At 37.1% G+C, this 23,046-nt stretch overlaps 1 protein-coding gene across 3 annotated transcripts in view; it reads left to right on the plus strand.

The window, feature by feature from the left end:
* The first annotated feature begins 916 nt into the window (after positions 1–916).
* Positions 917–23,046, plus strand: part of sfmbt2 (Scm like with four mbt domains 2) — a 66,903-nt gene continuing 44,773 nt past the window's right edge. For 2 of the 3 annotated variants that reach the window (XM_041977458.1, XM_041977461.1), the window contains exons 1-4: positions 917–1,053; positions 7,847–8,027; positions 9,853–9,947; positions 18,691–18,931. In XM_041977458.1, coding sequence (XP_041833392.1) covers positions 7,937–8,027; positions 9,853–9,947; positions 18,691–18,931 — 427 coding nt within the window. In that variant the 5' untranslated portion in view covers positions 917–1,053; positions 7,847–7,936. The remainder of the gene's footprint in view (positions 1,054–7,846; positions 8,028–9,852; positions 9,948–18,690; positions 18,932–23,046) is intronic. The other variant, XM_041977459.1, reaches the window with a different exon arrangement.

The following is a 23,046-nucleotide window of genomic DNA, read 5'->3' on the forward strand; positions in this document are numbered from 1 at the left end:
AACTGTCTAAACAATTGTGCGTTTCCACTGACGAATAAAATAAAATCCAGTCCAGCTGCGCGCCATAAAACCGCCACACACTCAGTCTTTCTCTGGAACTGAGTTACAGCTTTCAGTTCGAGGTGTTAATGTTTGTTTAGAGGCGTTTATGGAAAGTTTGCCCAGAGTATTTGCTGGACGACCAAAGGTGATGCAATGCGCTCCCACCACTAGAGGATACTGTTGACTACGATAAGAATTGGTCCTAAATTTTATTGAATTTGGGGAGTGGGGTGGGAGGGGAGAACCACCAAGGCTATTTCTCAATAGCTGTTTGGAGAAAAGTGATAAACGGAAAAAGAAGTTCAGTGGAACAGAATGAAGCAGCCAAAAGAGCAAATAGTGCCAAGATAATAAATTATTGACTTTCCATGCTTATCACACACATGCAGCTGATCACAATCAGACAGTTGTGCTTCTGTCAGTTATTCTTCTACACACTTCCATAAAACTATCACCACGTTTATCATTGTTTTGAATTTAGTTTTAGGGGACACGTCTTCCTGTTAATAATAAAACTGTAACCTAGAGTAAAATGGTTATGGGAATATGATTAGATAACTTCCTGCCTGAAAAAAAATATGGCATGTCCAGTTTAAGCTGATCAAAGTTATTTTTATTCCACAATGAAGTGTATATTTGCAGGTTTGTTTAATCTATTATTTCTTAATTAGTTATAATATGGATAAAACCCATTATTGGCTGAGCAGATATTATGTGTTTCGTTTGTTAATAGGACGGTTGAACTCCAGCTTCCTATTCATAACAAACTGAGAATTTCTTTGCTTCTGCACTGAAAGGTCAATGAAGGAGTTGGCTTGAAAATATCTGTAGATGGTTTTGGACATGCGCAGATAGGAGATACCATATTGGAACGGGGGCAGCAGCAGCTGAAAGACGTCGCTCGCGTTGCTCTGTTCGGGCTCACGCGAACGAGAGAGAGAGAGAGAGAAAACAGAGGGGGGTCTCTAGAAGGAGGCGACGAAAAAAAAAAAAAAAAAAAAACTTGGACAGGTAAGACAGGTGACGGCTCCGGCGGTCTTGTGAGTTTTTTTGTGGTTTTGTTATTTTCCTTACGTCGACGAAATAAACACACGGAGAGTTATTTTCTCCCTCCTCCGCTTTAAAGCCCCCGAAGTGCTCCCGAGACGGTTTCTGTAGAAACGTGAAAATAGTCGCGAACGTTAGCTCGTGAGCCCAACTTGTTTAAAGTGTCTCTCGCGCTGTAATTAACAGCTTTCACCGGCGGAGAGGACCACGTCTCGTGGCACTCGGGGTAATATGGTTTATAGCGTTGTATAATTTGTTTAGCTTCTGTTAACATGTATCATATAATCAATTTTTACGAGAGCAAAGTGAATTTTAATAAAATGAAAAACAAACAACGTAATTTTAACGATACGGTTTAATACCACAACGCAATTTAATGTCATTTAAGCTGAATTTTTTTTTCTTCTTCTTCTGTTTTTTTAGATAAACGTCAGAACCGACTTATTGCTGTTTTTCGCTGGCAGATGAGTCATGAGTGTTTTTTTTTTCCTGTCACCCTAAGGTGCGTAAAAGCCGTCGGAAAATACCGGACACTGCCAAAATGTCAAGCACTTTCAACATGGCGGGTTATGGTGTTCGTGGGAGAAAACTGCGACTTAAAATCTTTGAACGAGGAAAAAATAAAACGACGGCAGATAACGCGCCCGGTTCTGTTTCTTTTGATGGACATACACGAGGTTTAATCAATTAAATTCGAAATGTGCATTTGGCAACTCCGTGGGAGTTTTTTTCCGCTGCAGTTTTGAGTGTGCAAAGTACATGACCGGAGTGGCAGCCAGCCTGCTGGTCGGCTACACCCCTCACAGCCTCATCTTCCTTATGTGCACTTAACGTTTCCTCTTTCACTTTTATCCAAAAATGCTTTTGCCTGTTCGATGCACACGTTTTTATATCAATAGTTAGACTATACGATTATTAATATTTTCCTTGTGAATTTGAAAGCGGGATGAGTTAATGACACATTTTCCTGCAATCTTACACCATTACTGTGGAAAGAGAATATTTTGACTGTGCTGTTTCTTTATTGGTTCATTTGATACATTTTTAGCAGATAATTAGGTTTAACCTTGCGTATGTGTTGAATGATTTTAATTTTTTTCCGGGCGGTTTCCCATTCCGATTTTTTTAAAACAGCTTTGTGTTATTCCAAAAGGATTCCTCCTCCAGATTTAATTTGTCACCATAATGAACCGAAACAATAAAAACCTGAACGTCAAGCAGCTGGCGATAGACGACATGCAAGTGTATGAATAAATGATGCTTTTAGAGTTCTCTTCGCCTCTGATATATATTTTTTTCCACGGAACTGAGAGTGGGGATGGGTGAGCGCAGTGTTGTAGATAAAGGAAACAAAAAGGAGCACTTATAGGGTGAAGGGGAAAAAAAGGAAAAACATTCATGTTAAATATATATATTTTCTACAGGGAGAGATAAATACGGATCCTGCTGTACAATTATGATGGTTTGAACAGTTTTTTTTTTTTCTGGCAAGAACCACCCAAACAGTCATTTTTGTCATCATCTTGCTGCTTTTGTGAAAAGGCATTGTATGTTAATGTTCTTGTGAATGTTTTCTCTGAAAGGCAATCATGGTCTGCACCAATGAGAAGCAGCAGAGACAGGAAGGTTGCAAGGAAACATTGATTCATTCTTTCTGTCTCGCTTTTGCAAACCAACTCTGCTTGTATTTGAATGAAGGGAGAACAATAGGCAAATATCAGTTTTTTTCTTGTTTGGAGTCTTCAAGCTGCAGGCTGTGCACAGGACTTATTATGCAAATGTGTGTGTTGTAGGAAGTAGTCTCCAGTCCCTGATGTTTCATCTCTGGCTGCTGCTCCGTTTTTGTCTCTGTCCCCTGCAAGAGCAGTTGCTATTTTAACTTTTAACATCATTTTATCTGACGCAGGTTGTTGTAATTGGGAATAAAACACACTGACTGCTTTGTGTGTTGCATCTGTATTGATGATGTTGGGACACAGAAGACAAATTGTTATATCAAGACATCCTGCTTGCCAGGAGGAAACAACTCTTGGATGGGTCTAAAAGAGGAGAACCTAATAGGGAGTAATGCATTAAAACCCAAGCCCACGCAGTGGTAGTTAATCTCCTAAATCCCCTATTAAATCTTTGGCATGGATGGGTTTAGAGAAAGGCAGTGGGCAGCACGTGCCCTGTGCCCCATCTGGGGCTAATCAATTAAGAAAAAAAAAAACCTCAATCTGAGATAACCATGGCACAAATGTTCTGCGTCTGAGATTAACACTACTAGACTGGTATAATCCCCTGGTGACCAATCTGGGTTGTTTCCTCCAGGATGCTGCAGGGAAGAAAAGCTTCACTGATTGGAAACGCTGAACTCTGATGAAAACTTGGTCCAAAAAGTCAGCTTGCTTTAGAGATAAAGACTCTCTGAAATAGATGGCATTGACAGCAACAGTCTGTGGATAGTTTTCCATCCCTCAAGGTTAGAAACTCATTCAGTGAGATTGTGGAAAAGAACAAGAAAAACATGCTCGTACAAGGAGTTGACGGCATGTAAAGGATGATTCAGCTTTACTTGATATGATTGTGTTTGGGAGGAGTTTTGGATTTGGATTCAGCTGTAAAGCTTCATTTCTTAAAAGTAAATTAATTAATTAATAAAACTTAGCCAAGTGAGAACATTCCTATCACCTCTGGAAATGATTGAGTCAATTAAAAGAAGCCTAAATCACGACCTTTAAAACTCCAGGGGATATCCAAAAGTTTGCAAAGACAATAAATATGTCAAGCGGAATTTTAGGGAAATGAGCAATGCAGACTTCAAGTATTTGGTCAATGACACATTTCCTGTTTTTTGGCTCTCATGTCCAGCATGTTGGACTAAAATAAAAGAGCCTTCAGCTTTCAACGTATTGAGCAATCAGAGCGGGGCTCTCTTTAATATATATTGCCTCTAATTTCTGTGAAGCAGAGGTAGGCAATGATAGGGCTGCAGTTCCTGCACATTTCACACAGTGTGGTTGTTTAAGCCCTCAAATTAAAGCTCAAAGTTGGCACTTTAACTACACAGTCTTTTCCCCCCAGCGCAGAGCTAATTTGCTAGAATAAAGAAGCAAAAAAACACTTGGAAGTATGGCTGTAATAGCGAAACTGAATGTGCAGCAGTTTAGACTGTATAAGTGGTACAAAATGTGAGAAAATAGCTTCTTAGAGTCTGATGTGACAGCTTTGATCATGTTATGTGAGCAAGATGACTATCTGTTTGGTTTATAATGCGATAAAAAACACATCCTTGGTATTTTCTCATGATAAATGATTGTAAACTCGAGCTAATGTCTTTGTGATGTAACCATGTTGGATTTTAATATTGCTCAGGCTGTGTTGAAACAAGAAGATGTATGATACTCTGAAAAAAACAAAACAAAACAAAAAAGGCCATTTAGGGGAAATTCTAATGGAAAATCCAGGTTGAAGAGCTGCAGTGAACTGCTCCTACTATTAAATACAAATGTGAGTACTCTGATGAGCTTTAAAGAGGGCTGAAGAGAGCTGCATGCTGATGACGTATCAACACTGCTGAAGATTGAAGTGCTTTTAGACAGTGAAGGGGGGGGTGGGGGGGGGGCAGCCAACAGCGTCATGTGAGCCAAATTAGCCCAGCTTGTTGTTTACGCAATGGATATATGCCGGAGCCACTGTGGGACGTCATGGGGGTGTGTGCGGTGGGGGGATGGCGCGTACACACACTCGGGTGGTTGTGGAGACTGTCACAGCCTTTGTACTGCAGCCTCACAGTTCTGCAAACGCACACAGAGCTCAAACAGAAGCTGTGTGTTTTCATTTTCTGTGGATTTCAAGGCTGTTTTGGAAGGAGGACTTCAATCTGCATACTTGGATTGTTTCTCATAATTTTGTTTTTTGATTTATTTTTCCCTGCATGGATTCATATCAGGATGCAGAGCTCACCTCATCTAGGAATGTATTCTGATTTTAAATTGAAGAGCGACAGCCTGAGCTTGGAGTTATTTTGGTTTTGATTGAGGATTGCTGTGTGACTGCAGCACACCTTGTAACCATTGCCAGGTTGATGAAAGTGGGTTGAAGTCCGTTTGTGAGTCATTGTTTGTGTGACTGGCATGACTAAGGGCAATCACAAGGCAAGTGACAAGCATGCTGTGTTATTGTGAAGATTATTTCTTTTAAATATTGAGCTGGTTGTTTTATTTATTCAAATAAGGCAAAGTGGAACAAATAAATCTGTTAGTCTGTTTATTTGTTTGGCTTTATGATATTATTTATTCCACAGTTCCACTGATGTTAAGGTTGAGTTTAAAGTCAAATTGTTTCCATGTGTTGTCTTGATCTTCTGTCTTATTCATATAACTTTAATTATGCTGTAGAAGAAGCAGAACATATCTGTTCGCAGCTCCTCCAGTTTGAAGATTTGCTTGTTGTCTCAGTTTATGTCACAGCAAAATGAAAACATTTAAATTATTTAATAAAATAAACGAGCTGTGGGAAAACAGATTTGCATTTCATTACAGATAGGTCAGTTGAAAGGATGGAATAAAACTGATGGTAAAAGCAAAGAATTGGACACTTTGGAGTCTAGATTCTGTTGATGGATGAAGCAAAGACATCTGATGAGGCTCCTCAGGGTAAAAGCAGGTTGAATGAAGGGAAGTTTTAAACAACAAGGATCAGGCTGATTGGCTTGAAACTGTAGTGGGAAAGAATACCGTTGGGCCGTTGGACCAGAAAAGTGATGTCAGAATTGATAATGAAACAAGTTTGACAGCTAGGGAAAGCAGAAGTGAAGAAGACTAGCGGGAGGAAAAGTCCAAACATTAAAGTATGGGGTCAGGTTTGAGAGGACAGATCTACGTTACTAGACTTACAGAAAAGCCTTAATTTTATAGCTCAAACAGCTAAATGAGAAGTCTGCAGATTTATCAGTAATGGAAATGCTGAGAAGCAGTTGTGTGTACATATGTGCACAAGTCCTACTAGATAATCAATCCCAGACCACTTAAAAGGGCTTCAGGGATTGATCTAAAGTTAATTTAAAGTCACATAAATCATGACCTGTCATTATTTATCTAGTGACAATGACTCCATATAGTTTGAAAGTGGTCTTATAATCCCTCCCAGAGTTTCTTCTCTATGGTCACTGCTGATGTCTTTCCTCCTCCACATTGTGTTAACACACTTTCTGATTGATGATCAGTTAATAATCAGGTGCATTTGATTAGCAGCACTTGACTCTTATTTACCCTCTCAATTCCCATGGTAACAATAAGGGTGGACATTACTGTTCATCTGAGGCTGTATTTACCTAATTTCAAGGCATGCTAAAGATCTTTATTTTATCAAAACTCATAAAAGAAAAGGTGTACTTTCTTGTTCAGATGCCTGTATGTTGTCATAGCTGTATAAAGGCACCACATTTCAATGAAGGAACGGAGGAGGAATTATATTATTATATATATTTTAAGCTACAGTAAAATTTGTAACTTTATAAACTGAGATGTCAGTTAATTTTAGCTAAACCAGGAAATGACTTAACAGAAGAACATCTATTTTCTTCTTAGCAGCAGGATGTTGCAATGCAACATGCCACTAACTTAATATGTGCATTTTAAACATGACCCACTGTTCCATAGAGGGAAGATCTTCAGATGTAATGTTAAAAAACAGTATTAAGATAAAATAACTACTTGGGAATGTAAAGGTAAACAACCATATCAGTCACATTTGGGTTAGAGGTTGTCAGATGGAAGAACTCACCTTTGCTTTGAAGGTCAGACAGGCTGAAGTCAGTTTGTGTATCAGATGCATGTTTTACTTTTATTGTTTACTGCCTATCAAGTTTGCACTGACCAGCTGGAGAGGACTTCTTCTAAGTTACAACGCAAAAAAGAACCTGAAAGAAAGCAAAAGAAGATATCTGCAAAGGAGAACATCTTTTGTAGGCTGATGGTGGATATTAACACAAAGTGCTTTATTATTAGTAAAATGAAGTATCTTAAAATGTAAATACTGCCCAGCATTACAGAACCTACGCCTCTCCTGAAGGTGACACAAATACATGTTTACAGTCATGTTTCCTCTGTCATTTTCTGTATTAAATAGATGTGAAATTATTTTTAACTTCTGTATCTTCCTTCCCTATTTTTTCTGCATGTATATATTCTAGTCAGGCTAATTTAATGGTCTGTCTCCAGTGCTCATGCCATCTACCTTTTTCTACTTTGATGGAGTTTGATGCATGAATGCAGCCTGCAAACAATATGCAGGCATAATGTTATAGAAAAGAGGCAGAGGGTCATCGACGATTAGAGGCTTTGCCTTGAATTATTCTAAAAATATTCACTTAACTGCTGCAGAAAATGTCTAAAGATCAGCTGACTTGTTTAATCTTGTGGTTACCCAAGGTGGCATTCTTTCTTTTTTTTCTTCTTTCTTTTATGTTGTGGTTATTGCTGTTTCAGCACTAAACACCCACTTCTTTGTTCATTCTTAAGAAACTGGTAACGCAAAGTGCATCATTTCATGTTAGCCCAAAGGATTTTTCAAGGGAAATCATTAACAGATAGTGAGTATTTATAAAAGTAAATCAAAGAGTTACACAGTGTGTGACTTATTTAAGTCACTGCTTCATTGGGAAGAGCTGTAAAAGTGGGAACTCCCTTAAAATTTCATGGACTTTTTCTAGACAGTCTGCAGTTATCTGATAAATCAGAGGATTGATAGAATTTTAACTTTTCCGTTGCAGGCTTGTTGGGGAAAGTGAGAAATGCAGTGAGGACGGGTTGCAGCACACTGGTTCCAAGGTTAACTCCGGCTTAGAAGTGGAAGCTGCAGGATGCAGTCTGGCTCTGAGGAGCAGCCGCTGGCCCTCGCTGCAGTGAAGCCACACTTTTCGACCAATGGGAAGGAAGAGGAGGTGAACACAGGTACGATTATGTAGCTTTTTCTTTAAATGTAGAAGCTGCCCTTAATTAACAGGTTAGTTAATATAAACAGTATACCTGTCAATACAACTTGCAAATTGTTTGTTTTTGCTTGAGTTAAAATTACTTTGAATGCTTTTCTGTAGCAGGTTGGAGGTTAATAATGTGCGTTTTCTTTTAAAGAAGATTCACAGTTTGTTTTTCCTCTGGCTATAATTAAAAATGTTTGAAAACACATCAGAAGACAATAAGAAAACCAGCACACTTAAATTTCTGTTTAAGCCCACACACCATCTTATTCTGGCAAAAGTGATTGCACATTAACTTCTAATTTGTGACTGGCCTATATGCAGTCACTCTTTCAGTCATGGACTCATGTTTCTATGGAACACATGCAGTTTGTGTTGGAGATCTTGATTTTATGTCTCAAGTTATGCATTTTTGTGAGATGTTACAAGCATTTTTTTTTGCACATTTGTAATATGTCTGCCATCATGAGACACGAGACACACCTGCTCCATAAAACTGTATTTAAATTCTAGTTGGAATTGTAAGTTTTGGGACATAAAAAGCCAGAGGATTAAATATCAGAGTTACACTATTTTTTGCATGAGAGCCATATTGGCAAAGACAAAAACAACAGGAAAGCCACTTTTACCACAAATTACAAAAAGCCAACAAACATAATTAGTATATAATAGGTTGGTCCGTTTTTTTTAGCTTTCCTTTTTTGAGCTTTTAGCTTTTTTTTGTTGCTCTCAGCATCTTCACGTCTGTTTTCAGTTGCTGCTGGCTTAGACTCGTCGTTTTCATCAGCTTCTGCACCACTTTGTTTCTCCATTTGATTTTTTCTTTTGTTTAAATAGAAATCAGTCCATTTTTAGAGCGTATCATAAATAGCCAAGCTGGCATCAGATGCTATGGCAACCAAATGCTGCAACTAAACAGTGTTGCCAAGTTGGTGACACTTTCTGCCCTCTAGCAAAAAAAAAATGCTTTATGTATCAGCCCAGATATTCTAGGGAATGCTGCATTCCTCAACTGCAGTGTGCTGTATTAAATGACTAGATTATATATTTTTATATGTTTATTCACCCGTCAGCACAATGTGCGTGGTGCTCCTGAAATCTGGCAATTGTGAACAGGCTATAACAGTTCCCATGTTTATAACTATCCTGCCATCTTCTACATGACCCACAAAATAACTAATGTTGTTTTAAAATACCCATAAGAAAATGAGTCGTAACAGATGGGAACCCACATTTCACTGCAGTGTTTCCCCGCAGGTTGAAAATTTACTTGCAATGCTAGGTGCCACAAGTTACAGATATTCCCTGAACACCACAGTACCTTCATATATGAATGCTCAAGAAAAGGCTTAAATTAGTTTGTTTTGAAACAAGTAAAACTTGTTTTAGATTTACTACTTTTACACAAGGCAAAATCTGTATGAGAACAGCAGGTGTGTTCATGACACAAAGCGAGCAGACAGAAGCATCCACTACCTACTGTCTACTCTCATTATATAGCAGATTCACAGCAGAGTCTCCAGAGATGCAGCACACAGGAGCACCACTGAGAAAAACAAGACACATAACACCTTAAACGTATTAGTCTCCAGCAGGCGAAGTGAACAATTCTCACCTTCAAGAGAAAAATGAGTGACATTATGTAAGGAGAGTTGTAGCCTGCTGTGCACTCAAACATGTGTGCCAAATAACTCCCTGTGAATTCAGCTGCATTTAATGACATTATTGCTCATGAATAACGTGTATTCTTCAGGCTCATTTTATTAGCAGTAATTTAAGGGTGATTTTTGTTTACTCAGATGCAGAATCCATGGAGGAAGAGGCAGAGTTCAACTGGGAGGAGTATATGGAAGAGACGGGAGCCAACGCCGCCCCGCACACCACCTTCAAACATGTACGTATGATCTTCAGCTCACACTTTAATCCCGTCCTTCGATGAGCCTTTAAATACAGCCTCATAGATAAGTACCATATGCAGAGATCCTTTAACAGCATATTAGACAGAGCCGAGTCGGGGCAGAGATGCTTTTGTTTCCTCATGACGCAAGTTATTAGATCTCTGCTGTATTTTGTTTGTTTTTAGTTTTTTCAGAACGGTATTCAGTGTTTTCCCCAGATTCATATCCTTGAGGGGGGCGGGTCTGGCCGGGAGTGAGGGGACACCAACCCACATTCATCCATCAACAAATAACAATTAGCCTGTTTTAACTCTTTAGTTTCATATGTATAACTTGGATACAGGCTTAATGAACAGGGTGTAAAACAACCTTAAAAGCAGCTTTGCTGAGTCATGTATTCATGAACTCTGCAGCTGTAACAGGTAACCTACCATTACAGAATTACAGTGGAAATATGACACATGATAATGACAAAATAGCCTTATTTAAACGTTATACGACAGCTGGACTCAGTTTCATTCAGTAGAGTTCCTCTAAATATCTTTAAAGTTCAGATCTCAGATAACATGTTGACGTCAATGAAACCTACAAAGAATACTGGATCCATTTCAAGTTGTAATACGACTCAGAAATTACTACAATGACAGTAGTTTCAGCTTGTTTAGCTGTGTGCGTTCCTGTGATGAACATGAAGTTCTCAGATTAACACTGAAGCAGGACAAATACTCCAGCTGCTCCTCAGTGGACCTTGAGTGTTTCTATCTTCATCTCTCTGAAAAAGTTTAAAAAAAAAGTTGATATTTTTGTCTGATTTTCAGCTGGTTGGCGTGTTATCGATGCGTGCTCATCTGGCAGGGGATACCCCAATATAACGGTACAACGGTATAACCATATAACAGAAAGGGAAAAAAACACTATCTAGGCTTATTTTTCTTGCTTTTGATGGTTATTTTTCACTATTTATATAAAAATGGATGGGAAAAGGTAGACCAATTATTGGTGATGTACTTTTTTGAAGTACACATACTTAACAAAATTATTCCAGCCATTATTGTACATATTGTCAACAAAAGAAAGAAAAGGTAAAAACCAACTAAATAATTCTCGTGACATTTTTACCACTCACTACCAAGGCCGTGCCCGTCGTTCCAACAACAAAACTAATCTTTACAAGATGTTGAAGATGGTTATAAAGTCCTAATAACTATATAAATATAAGCTACCGCTGTAGTCATCAAACAAAAAGAAATCATGCATTTGCTGGGGTCTATTTTCAGCTGTTTTTGATGCTCCGAGGGGAATATTGAAGATAAAGACAGCATGAGATTATTTATTAATACATTTGTCAGTCAGAGCAACTTTGTGGATTATTAACAACTGCATAGTTTTTTTTTTGTCACAAATGGACCTCTACTGCACAGGATTAAAGTATATCAGGATTTGAATATGCACTCAGTCGCGTATTAGTGGGACTTACCAACAAATAGACAAATAAAATATTAAATATTGCCAAACCCAAAAAGACAAGCTACATATTTATGATTTATTAAGATTTTTTGTTGCTAACAAGAACAAAATGTTTCTTTATGGCTGAAATCTGCAGAATATATCAAGTGATTTTGACCTTTTCATTAAATTTGTTCATCAGCCTCACCTTTTAACTGTTTAGATGTGTCTTTTTGTACTGTGAGGACATTTTTCTTCCCTTTCCTCTCATACTATTCAAAATGCTCTCATACTGGCCTGTTTTTTTTTATCAAAGAATGAACGAAGTTATTTTCTAATTTTGTGACTTGCAATGCAATTTGTATACAAAATAATATAGGAAATAATCTTAAAACATACATCAGGTTCCAGTTTCCAAAACAGCAGGAAGGTGGAATTTAACTACAGTGACTAAAATCTGCATGTTTTTTAAACAGCACTCTGTTATGACATGCAAGTTTACTATACAAGTGAGACATGTCTGCTCCGTGGGAACCCTGATCTTAATCTTCCATGTGTTAACCAGGGAGCAGCCTAAATTCCCTGGAAAACTGATTCATTTCAAAATGATGTGCAAATTTAAACCTGTTTGAAAAGAAGATTTACATCAAAAATGCTGAGGCAACACATACCGTTAATTTTCTAAGAATGGAAACATGTTTTTTGTTGTTGTTTGTTTTTGTTTGGCTGTTTTCGTTCTGCCCTCATACACTGGGGTTACTTTTATCTTTGGAGTTCTTACAGATAACACAGTTAAACTCCAGGTCAGCTGTGTGGTCTGCTTAGCATGCCACATTTGCCTGGTTAATCTCTGCCCGTACTGCTGCCAAGTGTTCATCTCAAACCCTTATAGGAGCCAAACACAATATATACCATGTTCATCTTTCAGTGAAAATCTTATGATTCACTTTTAGGGCACAAACCAACAGAAATATGGGTTTTTACAAAAGATAACACTGATTCAGCTGGTGAGTTTTCACCTAAATGTCTGAAATATTCATGATAATACTCACAAGTCTGCACATTTTTCTTATGTATGTTGGATCACTGAAAATGAACCTTAAGGAGAATGCCTGTCAGGGTGAAGATATTCCGAAACCAAATTCTAGCATTCATGTGTGGACAGACTTTTTGCTTCCTTTCTTTACACAAAGAGGTTCCTCTGTCGACGTTTGCGGTATGCAGTATAATTTGTATTGCAATCTGCCATAAAAAAAACAAAAAAGAAAATGAGAGGTGCATTTTGGTTTGGCATGCTCAAGCATTGACAACCTACCAATTTAGTCATTTTCTCATAGTAAGGATCTCTGTTTCTCAAAGCATATCAACTGAACTTTTATACTTTAGTGCCCCTTATCAATGGCTAATTCATTATCCATCTTGCATCCTGTCTTTTATCTAAACTCTATCCAGTCATTAAAAGTCAGTCCAACATTTACGCATCCTCTTTCTTTTCCTCTTATAATGTCCTGTTCCAATTCTTGGCTGAATCAGCCATAGTGCAGTTTCAAAATAACCAGTGTGTTGATATCCAGTTGCTAGCTTGTGACATGGTGCCGTAAAGCAAAATGCAGCCGTCACATAATGCCCTGGACCTTGGGACAGCTCCAAGAATGTGCATAATTAATGTCAGTGTGCCATCAAAATAAATGAAAAACAGAGTTTCAAGGCCATAAAGTTATATACTATTGCTTTAAGATGAGATGCATATCAGTCTGCAGAAAACTATGAAAACTTGTTAGGAAATGGTTTGACCTTTTGGACTTGTCAAACCATAAAGTTCTCATACTTGGTTTTGATTACATTGCCAAATGTAAGTATTTTCTCTTGCAGATCATACTCTAAAATGTTTTTAATTTAATTTAATGCAGATGACCACTTGTTATGCAGCTTGAAATAAACTAAAATCACTCAGTTTTCCACATTAATATTTTAGGCTAAAATCTATGGAGGGCCGAAACTGTCATAATCAAAAATAAATAAATGAGGAAATAAATAAATTAATAAATGAGGGAATAAATAAAGAAGTAACTAAATAAGGAAATAAATAAATAAATGAATAAACAAACGAGGAAATAATAATTAATTGATGATGCATTGTACATGGTACAGTGTTGTAGCATGTTGTGTAAACCATTATAAAGCGATAGCAGCCTGTGTGCAACTGTTATGACCGCAGGCACGACCACTCCGAGAGTGTTTGCAACCACGGTCGGAGAAGTTGCAACCATTCTTGGCTGCGCTTACAGTCACAGTCACCAAAGATCATGGAATTACTCCAAGCTAGTGTAGCAAAGTTAGCTTGATTCAGCGGGCAAGTTTACACAAGGACACAGAGCAGAGCCTGATTGGTTGACACGGAGGTTAGAAACAGCCACCTCATCAGCATACACTATACCGGAATAATACGTGAGGAAAAGTAAAAATGTGGAGGAGTGAGGCAAAGTAAATGTGTGCATTAGGAAAAGTGGAAATGTAGGAAGGTAAAAAATAAATGCATAAATAAATAAAGGAGGAAATAAAATTAATGGGTAAAGAATTAAATAAAATGGACATTGGAAAAAAATAAATAAATGTTGAAATAAGTGTAAAAATAATAAATTGCTGTGGAAATAAATAAAAATATGGGAATAAAAATAAAGTTGGCAAAATAAAATAGATGAATAAATGGACAAACTAATAAAAATATAAAAAATGACATTTAATTATTTATTCCCTCATTTATTTATTTGTGTATTTATTTATTTATTTATCTATTTTTGATTATGACAGTTTCGGTTCTCCATAAAAATCTGGAGAATGTATAAAATAGCAGACTGAATGTATGTGTTTATGGATAAAACTGAGGAAATGCTGGCAGTTTAGAGTAGCATTTTTTTATTTAGTTTTTTAAAGAAACAGACAAACCTGGACTCATGTTTGAGAGTGTTAAGGTGTGTGTCTTTTCTTAAGGAATCAAATTTTCCACAGCTCATGTATTATGCAGCTCACAAGCTTGCAATGATAAAATGACCACATTCATCTGTAACATTGACTGAGCTCCTGCAGCAGGGCTTTTTTCTCTTTGTGATCATTTCAGTGTACGACTGAGATGCTTCTTCTTTGTTTTCTTTGCTGTTAGAGTGACTGTTTATGTGATTGTTTGCCTGAAAATGAGCAACTGGGATGACAGCAATGCCTTTCTGAAAAGTTATGAAATTTTTGTTTTGTTTTGTTTTTTTTTTGTTTTTTTTCTTCTTTTGAAAGTTCCTGACTGAATGAAATAACTATGAAGTGTCTAAGTGGCAGTCATGATAAGAACTGGTCAAATTCCAAAATTGTTAAGGAAAAGAGCTTCATTGCTTCGTTTTTTAAAAAAATATCCTTTAGCATCAGTAAAACTGGACCATCCTCTATGAAAGGAAAAGAGAGAATTCCATCCAACATTTCTTGCAAATTCCACAGATCATTCAAAGAGATGCTTGATTATTTTCATACAATTTTCCTAATTATTCATAAAAAAATAAATATATGATGAGTGTGAGCAGTCTATGACAACAGCCTTTACTTTTCTGGCATTTGCTCTCATTTTCTTGAATTACCAAACTTTTTCGTGAACGACACCTGGACACATCAAAGTGTCCAGAGCACTTTTTGTGGGATCATTTTTTAACATTTGTAGTTTCTCTGTTTGCGGACCCACATCACATCTTAGTGTAAGTGTGGTTGGATTCTTGTTGCAGTGTGGTTATGTTTTCCAGTCAGTACACATTTTTCCTTTCCTTTTTCTTAATCTTCATTAGATATTTTTGCTCTCTCATCATTAGCTTGGTGTCACCCATTAAATTACATTAAACTGTTTAAATTTGAATTTTCAAAATTTGAATTTGACTGTTCATTAAATTATTACCCAATACCAATAACATTAAGGGCACACAGCTGTTGTGATATAGTCATTTATTTAAGCATTTTTTGGTTAATATTTGACACAACTTGACCTGCAATCCCCCCCAGAAAAGTGTTCTTTAACCAAATAATTACAAAGCTTTGTGTCTGTAAACATGCTGTATACAGGAGAGGGCCAGATGGGTAAATGTAGTTGATCCTGGATGTGAGGTCTTTATCCATCAGATGACTGTGTGTTTGCCTGTCGGAGCAGCTGTCTGCCCTGATGAGCCTCTCAGAACTCATCTGACAGCAGCTCGGGCTGCAAAGGTGGAGACGTGTCTGCCGGTGATTAAAGATTTTAAAAAGCGTACCAGTGTTTCGGTGTCTTACATCACTGTGATGAATGTAATGAAGGCAGGATTAGAATATGTGGGTTTATATGAGCGTGCCCTGATGTTGTACAAACTGAGTGGTGATTTGAGCTGCTGAGGTCTCTTGGGAAGCTAAATTGCCTTGTTGGTAAGTGGATTGAGTCACTGGGAAACAGACCATGAATTCCCCAGAAAAAATGTGATTCAGTGAAGTGCTGCCCTCATCTCTCTGCCTGGACAAATTGAAACAGTGATTTCTCTTGGGCCTGTACATACACACACACACACACACACACAGTCAGACTTTGCTGCCTGGGCTGCCCTCTTACATAAGCCAACCAGAGTGATACAGCACGTTTGCATTGTTGCAGCAGGAAGTCACGGGGCCGTTTGTATTGTGTTTATTTCTAAGATGTTGGCTTTTCCATTCACTTGAGTGTGTGTGTATTGTGTGAGTGCTGAATGTGAACATCCTGTTGGGTTTGTAATGTTCTTGAGTTGAATGCAGCCTGTAGCTATGATAGAAACCTACTATGTTGTGCTACTTTCATACACAAATTCATGGCTTTCTTTGTGCAAGGACTTGCTGACAGGCCATTGTTTCAAACACCGGACTGGTTTGAGGATGTTTCTGAAAGTGAGCTATATTAATCATAACTGGAGATTATTGAAATCTCACCTGTATTCGCTACATTTGCAAGCTGTTACAGTGTCAGGCAGTTTCTTATAAGCTTGTGGATGTGAACACTGTTGGAAATAAGCAGCCAATGAGCATCATGTTAATGTTTACAAAATCTCCTTCACAAAGTGCTGCAATCTCCAAATTCAGTGCTTTAAATGTGCCCATATGGAGGCATTATAAAGAGTTCTTGTCTTACCTGCAGAAAACAGCAGATAAAGAACTCTGTTTGGAAACTTAGGCTTGCTAATAGGGAAGCTAAGCTAACAGCTACTCAGAACAGAGGCATTAGAAGAGCAAAGATTTTCCATCTGAAACTTCAAAACATGGATTTTACAGATTTAACACCACTTAGCTTTTTACATCAGACAGCGGTTTACTTTCTCTTTTATCTTAAGATTATCTGCATTGCTATGTGTCACTGCATCCACAACTGCTGAATGCATCCTTGTTTTTCAAAAGTCTTAATTGTGTAATTTCAAAATACCACTTACAAGAGATTTAAAAAATTATTGACAAGCTTGAATAGGCCCAAGAAAATGACTGTCTTTCAACTTCACAAATGCAATGCCAAGCAGAGACAAAAATATCTAAGTCTGACACAACTCCTACAAAATAAAGCTGAATTGAACTCCCAATAGACTTAGCAGATCAACAGTAATTTTTATACAGTAGCAGCATTCAAGCTAACAGCTTTTTGTAAAAACAGACTGCAGCCACTATGGATGGATGGACTTTTCTTTAATTGTGAAAATTGTGATAAACTGATGCCTGATGCAAATTGAAGCAGTATTAAATTCACCGTATTTATTATTTGCTTAAACAGTTGACTTTTTTTCTTTTGTTTTTTTTATTTGAGTTGTTTTAGTAAGCAAAATTTAACTCTTTTGGTTTCCATATTTTGAGTTAGCTTAGCTTCCCTATTAGCATTCTTCGAGAGCATTATAACTGCTTTTCGCTGCAGGTAAAACTGTTACCTGCAGTTAAACATCCATGTTTCCTGCTAGAAACCTGCTGGAGAATCTGGTTCTAGCACTACTGGATTTTCAGGATTTTATTTCTAAATGTGAAGTTAACTGTGTAGTTTACTGTATTGAGGGTAGTGAAGAGTTTTAAAAGACTCACTCAAACAAACTTAAAGAAAAAGATGAATTCTGTTCAAATTGGCTGGTTATAAAGATTAATTTGGTGGGAAAAGGCAGCTTTTGCATGGCTCTTTATGTAGTTGGCTGTTAAGATCTACCAGAAATATGTTTATAGCATTTATGGTGACACTTAACCATTTGCTCAAAAGTTACATCTAAAGAAATTAGGTGCATCAGTGCATCCTGGGTTCACTCCCTCCTATAGTTGATAGAAGAGTTTATTTAATTTATTTGGCATTAACTTGCATGAAAATTATTTTCAGATGTGTGTCTTAGCCTGATATAGTAGGGGTTAACTTTTGATGTTGACCTAAATCCAGATCTTTGTTTTTCCTGCAACAGAAATGATAACACACAGTCGGTCCTGGACATGTTCTTTACAGTAATGGGGTATTAGATATACTGGCATTTATTAGTAATTGTATTTTACTTAATGTAATCTTTAAATTACTTTGTTTTTTTCTTTTTTCTTACATTTAAGTTGCTGGAATCAGGAAATACGATTATTTGACTCCTTTTGGATGACTTCTCTTTCAGATGTGGGTTAATTTCCAAAACCACAAGATTCTGCATAACTGACTTTCTCATCATGCAACCTAAATCATATATTTGTTAGATTTCCTACCGTCATACTGACTTTCTGTGAAGTTTCAAGCTGTGATGTTTCCAGATTCACCGAGGTTATTTTCTGTGGCTTCTGACAGAGCAAAAAATATACTAATTAACTGTTTTGAAATGTGGTGTGGTACTTCCCATAAATCCTCCTTTAGGTGTTAAATTTAGTGGAGTTCCCCTTCACACTTTCCTTGTTTATAAATATAAGCACCAGTAGTCATAACCAAAGCTGTCAAATCACATCAGTGTGCTAGAATTTGACATTTTGATATCATCCACTGCTTTTTAGTTCCACATTTGCTGCAGTCTATTGAAGGAAACTTCAATAGAAGTCACTCAAAACTCTTTAACAAGTGTAACCAGCCTCATTTTAAAGAGGAAAATAAAGGCATACATTTTATATAGAGTGGCCATATACAGACTTAGTTAATATTTGATCTACCATACATTCTTTCTATTTATGGAAATTTAGGCTACATAACTGACAAACTGTTTACCGCCAAATAAAGTAGCTTTAAATGATCTTCTAAGTATTGTTCAAGATATAAAATTAATTTCTTCAATGTGTCTCTCTTAGGTGGAAATCAGCCTTCAGAGCAGCTTCCAGCCAGGCATGAAGCTGGAAGTAGCCAATAAGAGCAGTCCTGACACGTACTGGGTGGCCACAATCATCACCACATGTGGCCAGCTGTTGCTGCTGCGCTACAGTGGCTACAGCGACGACCGCAAGGCTGACTTCTGGTGTGATGTTATGACGGCGGAGCTGCATCCAGTGGGCTGGTGCGCCCAGAACAACAAGACGCTCATGCCCCCTGAAGGTAGGAGGGAAGACTTGAGTGGATCTGCACCTGGTCTTACACACACTCACACACATGGGTTCAATCTGCATTGGTAAACTTGAATGACAAGCTGCCATGTGAGATCTCTGACATGACGAAGAGCTTCTTTTACTGCCTAGAAAAATGAAATCAAACACTGTTATTAATTTAATATGACAGGGACTTTTTATATAGGAAGTGCTTCTGTTTTTTAGCTCTTTGTGTTATAGCTCCTATAATAAACAGCAAATTAAGAACATACTGAGTAGTTTTTACCTTGCTCTGCTCCTAGTCCACACACAGTGAAATGACCTTTGCTCTCTTTCTAAGCAACAACAAGAAATAATGCTGGTAAATAAAAAAGTCAGTGTAATACTGAGACAAGAAACTGAGAAACAGTAAGCAAGTTTCACATTTGTCCAACACATTACCATGTTTTTGAAACAGTGAACACACAAATAGGGCCTGAAGTTCACAGGATGACTGATGGAGCTGGTCACGAGTGCTGGGGAGGCAACTCTTTTCTAAAACTAAATTAATTTTATCAATCATTTCTATGTTCCCAGAAATAACAATATTGTCAATGCTTTCAATTTAATTTAATTTAATTACTTTTTTATTATTAATCCAGAATAGAAAATTTAAAGGAAACAAGGTTAATTGCTTAATTTGGTTAAAAAAAAACACACACATGGATTCCAGCCACTAATTTGACTGTTTTTATTGTTGTTGCTTTGATGCATAAAGCTTAAAAAGAGGCATCAAAAACTACTATTAAATAAGAAAAAAGTGCTCTTAGCATATGGATAATAAATATTGTAAATGTGCAAAGTGGTCTTGCATGGCGACAGGAAACAGCCTCTTACTCAGGTGTGGTGCTAATAACTCCATCCTGCCATTATTGGTCATTAATAACTGATCTTTCCCTCTTAGCTATCACACATGCTTTGCATTAATGCATCAGATTGGCTACAGAAGAAACACACTGAGAAGGTCTAAAGCTGAAGTAATTATTACATGAAATAATGACAAAGATATATTTCAACTATTTAATGAACAATCTAAAAAATCCAATATGAGTCACATATGGGCAAAATGTTAAATTGAGCTGCAGTGTGAACGTAGCCTAGTAGATTGGCCCCTGGCAATATGAATGCTCTCACGAGAGCTTCACAAGTTCACTAAAACATAACAATTAAGTTAAATTTAACCAGATACATTGATCCTTAGTGGTTAGTGTCTTCACTACATTCAAATCAAACTTAGTGAAGACAATGTCAACCTGAAGCTGGAAGCTGAGTGCAACAAAACTCAAGTGTAGCAGAAACAGTTAAATATTTACACGACAATCATGCGTCACCTTTAAGGTCAGTGATATTTTTGCCAGTCACACATATGTAACACTTGATAATTTCTATCCATAAATAAATGACAAAACACTGTTTTAATTAGGTTGGTTTTATTTATTTATTATCATGTTTGTAGTCAAATGTGATGTAGTTTTAAATTGTGTTTAAAACATAACATGAGGGAAATGGCAATCACATAAAAGAAAAGCAATGGTTTTTGCTTGCTATTTTTAAGTTTTTTAGGAAAGACTTTGGGCCATAATAGGGCAAACAACTCAAATATACACAACATTTTAAAACCTGAGGTCTGTGAATTAGGGGATGTTGAAAACAGATGGTGCCAAACTGTACTAAAATGGCCATTTTGGAAACGTCACCTGAACTCTCTACACTAAAAACTCTGTAATTTGTTTTGGCTTCACTCGATCAGAGTTGGCCTTTGCAGAGACAAAAAGTTCACACAATGTGCTATAATCTGATAAAGGTTTAGATCTATGGATGCATAACTAGAAAAAGAAAATTCATTTTCATCCTCAAAGTTTCCCTTTGGTTATTTTTAGTCAAACCTGAAACTTTTTTTAATTGTGCTGTGTGCCATCTTCATTTATTCTTTACCAGTAACACACACACACACACACACATATATATATATATATATATATATATATATATATATATATATATATATATATATATATATATATATATATTATATGTTTTATAATCTTTAAAGAAATTTGGCATAGACACTACAGCTTATTAACATTTTCTAATTTTAATTTTAATGAGTTTGTAGCTTGTCACAGAATGAAAAAAAAGTTAATGGTTGTATTCATGAACCATGGTTTATTTATTTTTACATTCATTTATTTATTTATTGGTAGATATCTGAAAATTTTTGCTTTGAAGATGGTCACTTATAGAGCTACTTGATGGAAGGAAATATTTTGTATCTGGCTTGTTTCATTTACTCATTTTAAGGCGGATTTATGGTCGCACTGCGTTTGCGTCTGTGTAACCGCTGTAGGCTCAGCATAGCTCCGCAGAGGCTTGACGTGCACCTCTTTCAGACCTGACGTGCACCCCTGCTTCACAGATGGTTACGCGGAGGTACTGCCTTGTGATTGGTCAGTTTGGATTCACGTGTTGCCAGATGGTGGTGTGGTAACCACCGTTTTTAAAAACAATAACCAGTGGATGAGAGGCTGATCAAATTATTTCGTCGTTATCTTCCACAAGCTAATAAAGACACTGAACCATACTGGACGCCGTTGTTGTTTTAAAACAGAAAATACCGACCGAACTGAAGTGAACCGTCAAAAGAACTCTGACCTGCAACACAACACTAAAACTACGTGTACCCCCTACGCTCGAGTGCTGAAGCAAACTCACCAGCGTCAGCTACGCTGTAAACGACCACACTGAGACGTAGCACGAGCATAAATCCGGCTTACATGCACACACACACACAGGCTCATCTTTACTGTTCAAAGACTGCTTTAAATAAACTGAGTAGAAAGACAGGTTGTCCCAGAAGCTCTTAGATTTAAAAAACAGGCCTGAAGCTATGTATGTAGCAAACACATAACACCATAAGCAGGCCCGGCCACTTAAATACAAAACGATCACCTTTTTTTAATGAAATAATCATCTATAATCTATAAGCGCATCTTTTATCTCTCACCTCAGCCAAGCCCAAATACAGCCTCATCTCTAACGTCTCATCCCAACCTTCCACAGCGGATTTTTCCCCCTAACTCAGCCTTCCAGCCGTGTTCTGACCATTTATTTTACTCGACACTTCCCTGCTGATGGATAGCTTGTGCCTCGGTCGTTGTGGAGACGACCTGGATACGTTTCCACCTGACTCGGGGTGTCCTCACCCTCACACCAGCTCCATATGTCATGTTCACTCTGTTTCAGTGTTTTTTTTTCTCAAACTTCCTCCTTTGTGTTTTGCAATAGCAGGCGGGTTATAAACTGCCTTTGTTCACAATTCTAGACAAAATTTAATTGGTTTCTCATACTGCTGTGAAATTGACTTTTTAAACTGATTATCTGAGATATGACTGAAAAAGACTTGTGATATTATGATCAATGTCGACTTTTTTTCCACCTTTTTTTCTTTTGAGAGACCACAATAAAAAAGTTTCCCAGCAGTGACAATGCCAATCAGTCTAAGCCTAAAGGCACTCAGTGTGCAATCATCTGGCAATGGTTGATATATTTTTTAAGTGGTTTTGGTTAGAAATTATTAATGAAATGTAAAAAATAATAATAATAATTTTTGATTTGACTCAAAATATGTCAGGTGCTGCTTTAGTGTTTCTTAAACTTATATAAGTTTCATAATTACATAAGTTTACAATGCATTTTCATTTTTTAGATACATTTGCGGGAAACAATGCTTTGCAAAGAAACATTAATAATGGACATACGGTGTATGGCCAGAGAATTGTTTTGCCTAAAACATTAACTTGTGGCAACTAAAACTTGATGAATATTTTATAATTGTTTTATTTAGGCAGCTAGTCACTGCTTTATTTAAACAAACAATAAATCCCCTCAACCCAACAAGTTCTATCTTATTCTCATTAAAACTTGAGCAGGATACAATCATCATTTGTCTTCTTTGTTCACACACACATGCAAACTCTGAATTCCACTGGACACTGCTACGGTTTCATTGCGGACGCTTCTGAAACATCCCAGAGGCCCCTCGGCGTTCGCTAAAAATATACTTTACCGTCTGGATTCATCAACAAT

The sequence above is a fragment of the Melanotaenia boesemani genome, chromosome 23 (assembly GCF_017639745.1).
Source record: "Melanotaenia boesemani isolate fMelBoe1 chromosome 23, fMelBoe1.pri, whole genome shotgun sequence".
NCBI classification, from domain to species: domain Eukaryota; kingdom Metazoa; phylum Chordata; class Actinopteri; order Atheriniformes; family Melanotaeniidae; genus Melanotaenia; species Melanotaenia boesemani.